A 12,475-nucleotide genomic window follows, 5' to 3' on the forward strand; every position below is an offset into this window, starting at 1 on the left:
ATAGTGTAATAAAAATCAGACACATTAAACCCATCATCCTACAGCTTGTACTGTTGCAGCCATGTTCTATTTTTAGCATGCTAACTCGAGCTGGAAATTACACCCACAGCTCCAAGTGTAGATATATTCTTATTCTGTCATGCGGCCATGTACATGTAGATGCAGTTAAGGTTCCCTTTGCCAGCTTGTTTTTTTTAATCACCCTTACCACACATTTGAGCTTAGCAAATTAAATACAAACAAATAAGTATTCAAGAGCACGTACACTGGAATTGCTGTGCTTCCCCAGATATTCCCCTCTCAAACCTGGGTTTGCCTTTAAATCATTTGTTCTACATAGCTATTTATAAAAGTTTCAAAGCCTATTTTAAACCCTTACCCTCCTGCACATGATCAGGAAGGCTTTCATGAACTATTTTGTTTTCTGGACCATAAATTGTGTCTTTAGTCCTTCACATCTCAGGTTTAATTAATATTTGGTCAGAAGTAATAGCTTTGTTTTTCTTTTCTTTTTCTAATGTCTGTGATTTCAGATCTGTTACTAACAAACAACTGAATGATGTTTATCTGAAGTGGCAGAGACAGTCCCAGCTTCTCAAGGACAGTGACTTTGGTTTCCAGGAGCCTGTCATGGCCTTACGCACTGTAGTTTTGGAGATCCTTCTTGAGAAGGAAAGTGAGAATTCCAAAAGAGAGTGCATTAAGGAAATTCTCACCAAACATCTAGTGGAACTGTCCAAATTGGCACGAATTGCCAAAAACACTCAGGTAAAGAATTCCAGCAAGTGAAAAACACTTCTCCAGTTAATAAGGAGCTTTTTCATTGTAATGCTGAAGACCAGCTATGCTAGAATTCCTACACTTAATCTAAATTTATTTATTGAATTGTTTATCTGGTAAGTCAACCTACATCATATGTTCATAAATATATACCTTTCCATTAAGTATATGTTGTAAAACTGGAATTTTTGCCTATAAATGATGTTTCTTCCATTTTGTAATTCTAGTTCGGTGCACTGGGTAGATGTAAAACCTCACCTTCATGCCATAAATTCTCCAGCATTCTAGGATAGAGTTGCAGAAAGAATTCCCCAGCATGTTTGGCATCATGTTCAAATTTATATATGCTTGAAGTGCCATTTTACCCTGAAAAGAAAATCTCTATGAATTACCTTGTAGAATTCCAATTTTTTATTTCAGTGACTTTTAAATCTAATATGTTCAATTTTCTGTTAAATTTACACATCCTGAAAACTCAGTACAGTAATTCCTCATTTAACACTATAAATATGTTTCAGAAAATGATCGTGTTAAGTGAAAACATGTTATGCAGGGTCAATTTTCCCATTAAAAATAATGGAAAAGGTGAGGGTTGCGTTTCAAGTGTTGGTGTCTGTTGGGACTGGGACATAAGGTTGGAGGAGAAAGGGGACTGGGTTTCAGCAGGGAGAGGAGGTGTTTGGCTCTGGAGAAGGGAAAGGGAGGAGAGGAGAGGGGGATTGGGTTGGGAGTATGCCTCTCTGACAGGTCTGCCAGGACCCGCACTGCATCTGGCGAGGGGCGGGTCACCGGGGAACGGCGCAGTGAGAGGCAAACCCTCCGCCGCTTTGCAGGGAGGCGGGGGAAGCCCTGTGCAGCCGCTGACAACGAGCCGGCTGGGGAAACCCAGCTGCTGGCCTGCAAGCTGGGGCAGAGGAGAGGGAGGGGGCAAGGTGTTCAGTGAGGGGGAGTCTGCGAGGAACGGTGCGGCGAGCGGCGAACCCTCCGTCGCTTTGCAGGGAGGCAGGGGAAGCCCCATGCAGCTGCCTGCAACGGGCCAGCTAGGGAAATCATGTTGTTCTGGGGACGGTCGTGTAATTCAAAAAACGTTCACAAAAAAAAATCGTGCTATTGAGAAAACGTGTTAAGCGGGCACGTGTTAAATGAGGAATTACTGTATAGAACATGAAATACAATATTAAGATTTGTGCATAAGGAGCTTGGTTTAAAGCTCAGGCCCAAAATTTTGGAGCTACAATATTTTTATATCCTCTTAACTACCCTAGAATGAGACATGGCATGTGAAATTATAAAGTTAGGATGTTTCTAGAAGTTGTTTTAACAATGTTTCTAACCTTTTTGGTATGTAATGGGTGAAATCCTTGCCCATTTAAGTCAAATGCAAAGTTTCCATTGACTTCACTAGTGCCATGATTTAACTCCAGCTTGGCATACACTACAGAGTCAGGCAACATAAGGCAACTTATGTCAACCTAAATGTCAGTGTATATATACAGTACTACATATGTGCTCCTGCCAGGGTAAGTTGCCCCCTACATCAACCTAATAACTCCATCTCTCCAAGATGTGTAACACTTAGATAAATGTAGTTAGGGCAGTGGTTCTCAACCACTGACCTGCAGGCCAGTGCCAGTCTGTGAACCGTTGGCTTCCGGGCTGCAGCAGCTGCTGGAGTTGAAGCTGGCTGTTCATGGCGGCTCAGCTCTGGCAGCCATGATAGCTGATTTTGCCTGGCACTGAACTTCACTGCAACTGAAGCAGTGGCAGGAGGAGGCAGAGCAGGAGGCACCTCACTCATTCCTCCTCCCCCCCAGGTAAGATGGCAGCCCAGCCGGGGCTCTGCACTCCCCGCACCCACCCATGGGGGTGCTAGATATGCTTGGGGAAGGAGGTGGCACATGAAGGAGGAGGTAGCATGGTTACCACCAACAGCTGCTTCTCCTGACCATTCAGCAGTAACAACCACACTTGTTAGTGGGACAGCCTCGCTCTGGGGAGTGCGGGAGTTGGGTGGGGGCAAAGGGGTGTTGGGTGAGGACATGGTGGGGTTACGGGGCACGAGGATGTTGGCATAGACTGTCAGAGGGGTCAGAGGTCAATGGGCATAGGAGTGGAGGGTTATATGGTGTTAGGCACTGGGGAGCAAGGGGCTGGGATGGGGCTAGGCAGACAGGAAATAGTCTGTTTACATATTTGCATATTCATTATTTGCATAATGAATATGCAAATAAAACCTTGCCGGTCTGCCAAAAGTTTGTGAATTTGTTAGCTGGTCGGCAGCATAAAAAAGTTGGGAACCACTGATTTAGGGTGACCCACTGTCTGTGTAGACATGGTTACTTACATCACATGTTAGTTATTGGCTGACAGCTGGAGTCTCCCCTTGTCCTCAGTGTTGACGCTAGAGTCCAAGGCTCAGAACCAAAGGGTGCCACCACCCAATCCCCACCCCTTGATTGCTGACTGCAGGGAGCCTACTAGCAGTGAAATTGACATTCTTGTCAATTTCATGGTTGCTATTATTTCACACTTTGTCTCTGGCTTCCACTGTCAGTCTGAGGGTGAGGGGCTCCTCTTGTGAACCCCACCTGGTTAGCAGGCGATAATGTGAGCTCTGCAGCCGTCAGTGCTCCGCAATGACCCACTGCAGTCAGTGCAAGTGTTCTTGATGAGGACGCACATCCCTAGCAGCAGGGCAGCATGGACACCAGTATACATTGCTATGTGACTGTAGATTGGCTTAATGCAAGTAGTGTAACAAGTCCTCAGAATTCAAAACGGCTTAAGAGATTCATTGATATATAATCTTTTACCTCTCACTCAAATCATCTTATCGACTCAATGTACACTGCCCAATAATCTCAGATACTCTGATGAGTGCCTTATAAGAACCTGAATAGAAACCCTTCCCTTTGTACTCTAATATTTCAAAACTATATGAAACTACTAGGAGATAGTAAAACCACATTTCCCAGTCAAGGGATCGATTTCCAATAATTTGGTAATTTGTTTCATGTGCATATGTTTGCAAATTTTAGAGGGAAAGATTAAGGGAATTATATATTTAGATAGGGTGAGTAGATGCTGAGTGACTACATGAGAGTCAAGAATAGGCTTGGTTATTTAACTGTTCTTTTCAGGCATTCTAATGTCTGGGTTTTTTTTAATTGTGTAGAATGTCCTGTAACAAAAATGTAACATTGCTTTTGGTGTTTTATCTGGCTTCCATCAAAACACATTTTGAACCTCTTTTTAACTGCTTTTTGGTTATGAATATAACCCAGCTCACAGTCCCATGTTGGCTTATGACCTCACAACAATTAACGTGTTAAATGTTAATACTTCATTTAATGTTTTGTGAGACTCACATCAAGACTATATACTTTGAAATTTGTTCCTTGTCAGAATGTTATGGTAATCTATACTAGTGCTTTAACCTGTAAAAAGATCTTTCCTCCTTCCTAACAAAATAATTCTTAACACTAAGTGGGCGTAAGAGGGATAGCTTAAAAATAAATCAAGGTACTTGATAGTATTAGAGAGCCTGCTATGGAATGTGTGTCCATTATTTATAAATATAATTGACAATTTTGTTTTTCTCTTTTAGCTTCCTGAAAGAGCAATGTTTCAGATCAAACAGTACAATCCAGCTGTGTGTATAGCCTCTGAGTGGCAACTGGAGGAAGCTCAGGTTTTCTGGGCTAAAAAAGAAGAGAGTCTAGCACTGAGCATTCTCAAGGAGATGATCAAGAAATTGGATACAAATTGGTTTCAGGTGTGTGTTACATTGTGTATTGACTTAGTGGGAGTTTATTCCAACTTTCTGGAGGTTTTCTTTGGGAGTGAATAAAAGGGCAAAAATCTGTTTGGAATGGTCAAAAAGACTTAACACATCAAACATTGAAGAGGAAGGTTTAAGAACGGAGTGTCACAGAAGTCTTTGCAAGACTGCAGGAGATGATTTTTTACTCATTTTGCCTTCATTGCCAGTGCTCTGTTCATAACTTCTTATTTTTAAGATGTGGATCAAATTTTATCTCTCTTATCTCTGAGCACAATGCAAATGGTCTGATGGAAAGGCAGATTTATGTAGACCAGAGGTTAGCAATAATTTTTGATGGGGGAACTACCCCCAAAATTTTGGAAATTGGTTAAGGGCCAAACTCTAATGGAGGAGGTGTGGGACCTGGGATGGAGGTTGGGGTAAGGAATTGTAGTGCACAAGGGAGTGTGAGGTCTGAGAGGGAGTTTGAGTGAAGGAGATAGTTGTGACTTGAGGCACTAGACTGAAGTGCAGGGGTTTGGGTTGTGACCTAGAGCAAGAGGGGGTTGTGACCTGAGCCAGGAGATTGGGCTACAGGAGAGGGTGCAGGGGGTTGGGTTATGATCTAGGGCAGAGGACTGGGGTGCAGGGATTTGGATTGTGACCTACGGCAGGAGGGGGTTGTGATCTGGGGCAGGGAATTGGGGTGCCAGATCTGGGAGGGGATATGGAGGTTAAAGGGGGGCAGAGTGTTTGGGTTAAGTGGTGTGGGGAGGCAGAGGGTTGGGGGAGGGAGGGCCTGGAGTGCCAGAGGCACCTCTGGTGTGGAGACATACCTGTGTGACTCTCAGCCAGCTGCCCAGCACATTTCTGAGGCTGCCTGCCCCGCCCTGCCCCTGCACAAGCTGCAGGGGCCATACAAGTATGTGAATAACTATAAACCAGAGGGGAGCGGGGGGCATGGTGCTTCATGTGCTGCCTGTTCTTCAAACAGGCTGCTCCGATAGGCCAGAAACTGGTCAATGGGATTGTGCTGTGGGCCCAGCCCTCCCCTCCCCAGTGGCCGGGGGAGAGAGCTGTGGTCGCCACAGCCTAAGCCCACCCTCCCCCACGGCCAGGGAGTGGCAGAGACTGGGGCTGAACATGAACATGATCTCTCTCTATATAAAAAATGTTTCCTCTGCATCCACAGGAGCCATGCCCCACCCACTTCCCGGGGCCCATAGGGAGAGCTAAGGCTGCCACTCTGTGGCCCCAGTCTAGCCCTCCCCAGCAGGCTGCGGGGAGAGATGTAGCTGCCATGGCCTCAGCCCAACCCTCCCTGGCAGCTGGGGATTGGGGGCAAGAGACCGGAACTAGTGTGGCCTCGACCCTGGACCTCCCGAGATAGGGGGAGGGGTGAGACTGAGGTTGACACATCCCTGGCCCTTCCTGAGGGGTGGCAAGAGACTGCAGCTGGTGCAGCCCCGGCCCTTCCTAGCAGCCAGGGGGAGACCCAGGGCTGCCTACTCCCAGAGAGAGGGGGGTTGGCAAGCAGGGTCACAGCCCCTTACTTAGTTACTTAAATCTCAGAACTTCCTTCAGGCCTTCTCAAAGATGATGTCACCTCATGCAAGGAAATAAGATTCTAGATATCCACCTCTACTGCTGCAAGTTTGAAGGACTCTAGTTTATCTCCAGCTAAATTCTCTCAGGGCTTACTGCCTTCCAATTTGTCTTCCAGAATTCCATCATGAAAATTACAGGAATGTAACTTGAAGAGTTACCAAATAATTGTGAATTTGTATAGTTTTTGTTCAATATGTAACCTTGACATTAGGCCTAATGAATTTAATTTGTGTGTTTGGATGGGAACACAGGTTTCGTGGGTTGACCATCTTAAATTTGTTTCTCCAAAGGTTGAGAATGATCCGAACCTAAGACTGATATATACAGAGTGTCTGCGGTTATGTGGAAACTGGTTAGCAGAAACATGCTTGGAAAACCCTACAGTTATCATGCAGAAATACTTAGAAAAGGTAGGGTGGGTCTTCAATATATGCAACTAAATAGATTCTACTGAATAGAGACCTGTGTCAAAATTTCAAAGTAAAATTTGTAATGCAGCATTCATGTTTTCCATATTGAAACTGTGGATTTTCTCCACGGAGCTGGAGACTTCCCGTGCTCCCCCAGGCCCTGAGTGACCTGGGGGCAGAGAGAACACGTGAAGTCTCTTCCCGCTGTCAGGAGTTTGGGCATCTAGAGGGAACCACCAGCTGTTGTGAACAGCTAGCGGTTCTCTTGGGGCAGGGGAAGATGGGGGACACGGAGATTTCACATGCTCCCTCCACTGCCAGGCCAGTCAGGGCAACCTGGGGCCACTTAAAAAATGTCTGAAGTGGGCCCCTATCTAAAATTATTGTCCACCTCTGGTCCAGGCTTGCTTCCTGATGGTTGTTCATCTCCTTGTATTGTGTGTGTTAGACTTCCCTACTTATTAGACTGGAATCTCTTCATGGCAGATAATTTTTCTGTATCTGTTCTGTAATGCCCCATGTACACAATTATGTTGTTATATGAGTAATACTTAAGTGTTGGAGGATTTCCATTAGATTTTGTAGTTAAAATAGGAACTGGCTGCTAGCACTGAAAAATCGAAGTCCTTTATGAGGACTAAATTTACTTGGGGAAAAAAATACTTCAACACAGGTGGTTCTAATTTGTATATGGACCTGCCAGTATATACAAACACTAAATAATAAGTCTCAGGGTGATAGCCATGTTAGTCTATATCTGCAAAAATAATGAGTCCTGTGGCACCTTAGAAACTAACAGATTTATTAGGGCATAAGCTCTCATGGGTAAAATCCACTTCATCAGATGAATCCCGAAAGCTTATACCTTAATAAATCTCTTAGTCTCTAACAACCCTTATTTCAAAATAACTTTCCTACCGTCTACACAGCCAAGCCGCTATTTCGAAATTCATTTGAAATTAATTTGAAATAGCGGAGCTCTTATTTCGAATTTGATAAACCTCATTCTACAAGGAGTAACACCAAATTTGAAATAGCTATTTCAAAATAAGTGCTGTGTAGACACTTATTTCGAAATAGGGGGCCTCCAGCCTTCCCAGGGTGTCCTGGTGGCCACTCCAGCCTCAGCCAAGAATACTTCTCTCCCTTCCCCCCACCCTGGAGCCCTTAAAGGGATAGATTCTGGCCACAGTGCCTGTGCCAGCTCCAAGCCCGCCAGCCCAGAGCCAGCAGTCACTGCCCCTGACACAGTGGCCCCAAAACATGAGCCAGCTAGCCACTGGCAGCCAGCCCTCCACTGCTCCCCAGGAGCAGTCTGTCAGTTCCCAGGAGCCTGCCAGGGCCCAGTGAAGGCGGGCGCCCTCCTACTCCAGGGTGGAGATCACGGACCTCATTCAGGTTTGGGGGAATGCCCCCTACGTCCATGATCTCTGCACTAGACGGAGGAACGTGGCCGTCTATGGCAGGATAGCTGCCAGCCTGGCCACCAAAGGCCACATGCAAACCCCGGAGCAGGTTTTCATGACAATCAAGTTGGTCCGGCGAGACTCCTACCCCTGAGCTTCCCCTCCCCTTCTTCCCCTTTTTTCCTCCTTCCAGCTCCCTTCACCCAGGTTTCCCCCTCCCCTTTCCCACCCTCTCTTCTCCCCTCTGCTTCCTCCTTTCCCCAGTCTCACCAGAGTTTCATTCCCCCCCCCCATTTTGTTAAATAAAGAGAGTTTGTGTTCATGGAAATACATGTATTTTATTTGACATCAGGAAGGGGGGTTAGGGAGGGGTAAGTGGAAGGACGTGAGGGAGGAATGAGGCACAAGCCCCCAGTGGGGCAGACCAGGGAGGCTTTTAGTGTTCCTCTGGGTGGAAGCTCTCCCGCAGGGCCTCCTGGATCCTCCCGGATGGCAGGCTGCAGAAAGTGCAGCCAGGCTCGCAGCAACACATCCAAAAGAAGCACCAGAGTGCCCACGGGCAGCTCTGGCTCCATGTTGCAGAGCGCTATGGTGTCCTGAGTGAGGGCAACCAGAACACGCAAACACAAAATGCTTTGCTGTCCCTCATCGAGGTAGACACGCGAGTAGGGAAACCTGCGAACTGGCTCTCCGGGGGGGGGTCCCTTTAAGCACAGACCTCAGATAGAATCAGGCAGCAGCCCCACACAGTAAGTCCTGACCTAGTGCTCTGCTGGAACTAGTTCTAGCCTGCCTTAAATGAGATACAGAATCCACTCAGTGTGGACGCGCTATTTTGAAATAGCAAAATGCTATTTCAAAATGTGTTTTGTGTGTAGACACATTATTTCAAAATAAGGTATTTCAAAATAACACTATAGTGTAGACGTACCCAGAGTGCCTCAGGACTCCTTGTTTTTATTAAACAATAAGAGTTGTCTGATCAGGAGAGTAGACATTAGCTATAGCTGTTACACTAACATGATAATCAATCTTGTCATTTCTATATTTGTAACTTTTCTCTTAGGCAGTGGAAGTTGCTGGGAGTCACAATGGAGACAGCAATGATGAGCTAAAGAGTGGAAAGATGAAGGCTTTCCTTTCTTTGGCTCGTTTCTCTGATACTCAGTACCAAAGAATTGAGAACTACATGAAATCCTCAGAGTTTGAAAACAAGCAAGCTTTGCTGAAGAAGGCCAAGGAGGAAATTGGCCTCTTAAGGGAGCACAAGGTTCAGACAAACAGGCGAGTGTCCTGATTGAGGGGAGGTAACCACAGCTAATTGGCATGCAGCACTGTAGTGCAGAGCAAAGTATAACCAGATTTGGGGATTTGCACAAGCAGTAGAGCTGATGAAATTTTAGAGTTCATCTGACTATTTCTCTTACAGTCTTAGTAAGAGGAAGGAAAAGTGAAGGAAAACTCAAAGCTTTAGAGATTCTCTATTTTCTGTAAGAAGTAGTTCAAGTCTTCATGCATGTTTCCATTCCAAGAAATTCACTTTTACATTAGAGCATTCTGTTCCTCTCATTAGAGAAAATGAGACTAGATTTTCAGTGTGTTTTAATCACAGAACAAGAACACAGTGTACCCAAATGAAGAAGACAGTGAGGGACTTGATCTAAGGCAGGAGTCTCAAACTCAGTTTATGTTAAGGTCATTGTCATTCTTCAAATCCTCCTAGTGGCCAGTGAGCACCACCCTCTGGCAGGGCTCTGGAGGGCTGGGGGTCTTTGTGTATCCCCCCCATGTGTGTCCCAGTCCCTCCTGCTAGCTCACATGTTGTTCCCCCACTCTGCACATCCCTTGGCCTTGCCTGCCACCCTGGGGCAATGTAAAATCCGCCGGGAGCCCCCACCAGCAGTGCAGTAATGCTGCTTAGCTGTATGCTGCTGTCGGCATGTCCCTGTGATCTGGGAGAGGTATGTGCAAAGCTGTCACATACATAGGTGAAAGCTGTAAAACTATTAACTCATTTTGTGAAACTGACGAGATAAGTGAAATCAAACCTCCTGATTTGATCACAAGCCCCTGATAATTGTGGCTTTTTTGTTTCTGGAAAACCTCAGCCACGTTATTAGAATTAAGCCAGATCTGGGAAGTTCCCTACCTGATGCCTCCTGCACCGTTATCAACTGTAATGGCTCTGATTTAGTAGATTGTTTGTTTGTTAGCACATGGTATTAGAAGAGAATCCCAACCTTCTCTCTCTCTTTTTGAAAGGGAGACTTTAAGTGTCATGATTTGTGGAGAAAAGCTAGAAAATGCTCTCCGAGTTCAGCTAAAGACTTCAGATACTAGATGCCAACTGAAAAGATCCCCAAATGTATTTTTATCTGTGATTTCAATAATCTATTCTCCTCTGGGTGGTGAGGGTGAAGGGTTGATTGATGAGTTTTGAACACTTGGGGTTGGTAGTTCAGGACATGCAGGTTGATAGTGTCTCCACCTGTGTCTGGGAATCCAGGTAGAGACCAGGATCCTACAAAAATCATAAAATTAAGTCCTCACCCCTATGTCCTCATACTGAGAGAACCTCCCCACTGCCTCTAACATCTATGTCCTTGCACTGGGATCTCCACCTTGGGTAATTGAAAGCAAAACCCATTCATCCCGCCTCCACAGCACTTCAGCTCAGGCAGCTCCCTTGCCAGCACAGTTCACATCACTGTGAAGGCAGCCAGCATGGCTTCCCGGACCAAGCAGCACCCTCTACAGCCGTGACTGGGGGGGGTGGGAGCCATGTGCACAGGTAAGTCTCTGCATGGCACCTCCCCTTTACCCCACCCTCCAGCCAGCAGCCACGGGAGCCTGATTGAGATATTTTGTGAGCGTTATTTGCAGGCCAGATTGAGGAAGTTCTCAGGCCACAGATAGCCCTTGAGCCAGGAGTTTGAGACCCCTGATTTAAGGATTGCTTGATTTTCTGTGATAGTACGAAAGGGACTATGAAATGTTGGAAATTTCCTCATAGTTATAGGTGAGAGAACTCCAGCCTGCCTTCCCATCAGTGTTTTTACTGATGGTTAATGTCCGTTCTTAGATACACAGTGAAGGTTCAGCGGGAGCTTGAACTTGATGAATGTGCAATTCGTGCACTAAGAGAGGATTGTAAACGTTTCTTGTGCAAAGCGGTAGAGAACTACATCAGTTGCTTACTTAGTGGAGAAGAGCATGACATGTGGATCTTCAGGCTCTGCTCCCTCTGGCTTGAGAACTCAGCAGTTTTTGAAGTCAATGGAATGATGGAGGTAAGTGTCAGGGACTCTAGCCCAGACGATTCGGTTCATTGTCTGACCGCAGAGAGACAGGCAACACCAGCAAAGTCCAATCACAAGCTCTTTATTGAAGAGTGCACACAACAATAGAGAGCGGCCCATCTCCAAAGAGAATCAGCTGCGATTTTAGTAACAGGTAGGCTAGACAGTTCCGTCGCGTCATAAGCTCTTCACCCAAGCAACTCACACCTCTTTCTAAAACTTTTAGTATCTATGCATATTTTGGCCAACCATTTATTGTGGCCAGAAACGCTTCATAATGCATCAGCAACTTTCTTATCAATCACAAAAGGCAGGTACCAGGAACGAGGAGACAAGGGAGTTGGGCACAAACAAAGGGCAAAAATAGGGAGGTAAGATTAGCGAAGGGGAACAGAAACAGGGAGTTACTTACCAGTTCCCAAAGAGAACTGGTAGGTACAAATATGTAATTACAGTAGGTACAAATATGTAATTTATCACTTATCGTACTTTTATAACCTAAGCCAGCATTGAGGGTGTACCTGTTTGAACCACATTCCTGGTTCTGGTCAAGAATACTCAGAGGCCTATGAAATTAGCCTTTGTTAACTTTCCTTAGCATAATGTTAACCAGGCCTTGCTTTTCTGGGCCCAACATAAGTTTCTTCTCTTATTTTTTTTCTCATCCTTGTGATTCTGCATGAAAATCAGATTCTGATTCTTCATTCTCAGATGCTAGGACCTGCACAGCTCTGCCAGTGTGTTCAACTCTTGTCCCTGTCTTCTTCAGTCCTTCTTTAAAATTCACTTTATGCATTACTCATTTATCACCCTCCATCATTAACTGTGGTCCTCTTTTCTGTCCCCTACATTTTCATAACAAAAGTTTGCAAAAGTGTCCGTAACATTAAACATATCTCATGCTCTTTCAGTGTTGCGACTTTCTCCTTCCCTTAGCTTTTACCCTTCTCTTTCGTATTCTTTGCTGCATTATGTCTAATTTAGCTTGTAAGCATCTACCAATTAGTCTGTCTAATCATGTACTTTTCTCAGGCATACTTGTCTTCCTTTCTATCTTTTATATGTTTTAATATACTTATCTTGTTTCTTGTTTTACATTAGATGGTAAGCTTTCGCAGTTGGGAACACACTCTTACCATATTAATAAAAAGCTGTCAGGCAGTGACTGAGTAAAGGGATTTCATAAAATCAGGGTCAGTTCCAGTCAGT

General features: G+C 45.2%; 1 protein-coding gene across 4 annotated transcripts in view; it reads left to right on the forward strand.

Moving 5' to 3' along the window:
* The window catches only part of ATM (ATM serine/threonine kinase), a 145,629-nt gene that overhangs the window by 106,747 nt on the left and 26,407 nt on the right, over nucleotides 1-12,475 (forward strand). For all 4 annotated transcript variants that reach the window (XR_016348560.1, XR_016348561.1, XM_089775703.1 and 1 more), the window contains 5 exons: nucleotides 534-768; nucleotides 4,388-4,555; nucleotides 6,442-6,561; nucleotides 9,034-9,251; nucleotides 11,050-11,257. Coding sequence is in view for 2 of the 4 variants with exons in the window: in XM_089775703.1 (XP_089631829.1) it covers nucleotides 534-768; nucleotides 4,388-4,555; nucleotides 6,442-6,561; nucleotides 9,034-9,251; nucleotides 11,050-11,257 (949 nt within the window). In the remaining 2 variants the exon portion in view is untranslated. The remainder of the gene's footprint in view (nucleotides 1-533; nucleotides 769-4,387; nucleotides 4,556-6,441; nucleotides 6,562-9,033; nucleotides 9,252-11,049; nucleotides 11,258-12,475) is intronic.

Source organism: Pelodiscus sinensis, chromosome 1 (genome assembly GCF_052426305.1).
Source record: "Pelodiscus sinensis isolate ZL-2025 chromosome 1, ASM5242630v1, whole genome shotgun sequence".
Classification (NCBI taxonomy): Eukaryota; Metazoa; Chordata; order Testudines; family Trionychidae; genus Pelodiscus; species Pelodiscus sinensis.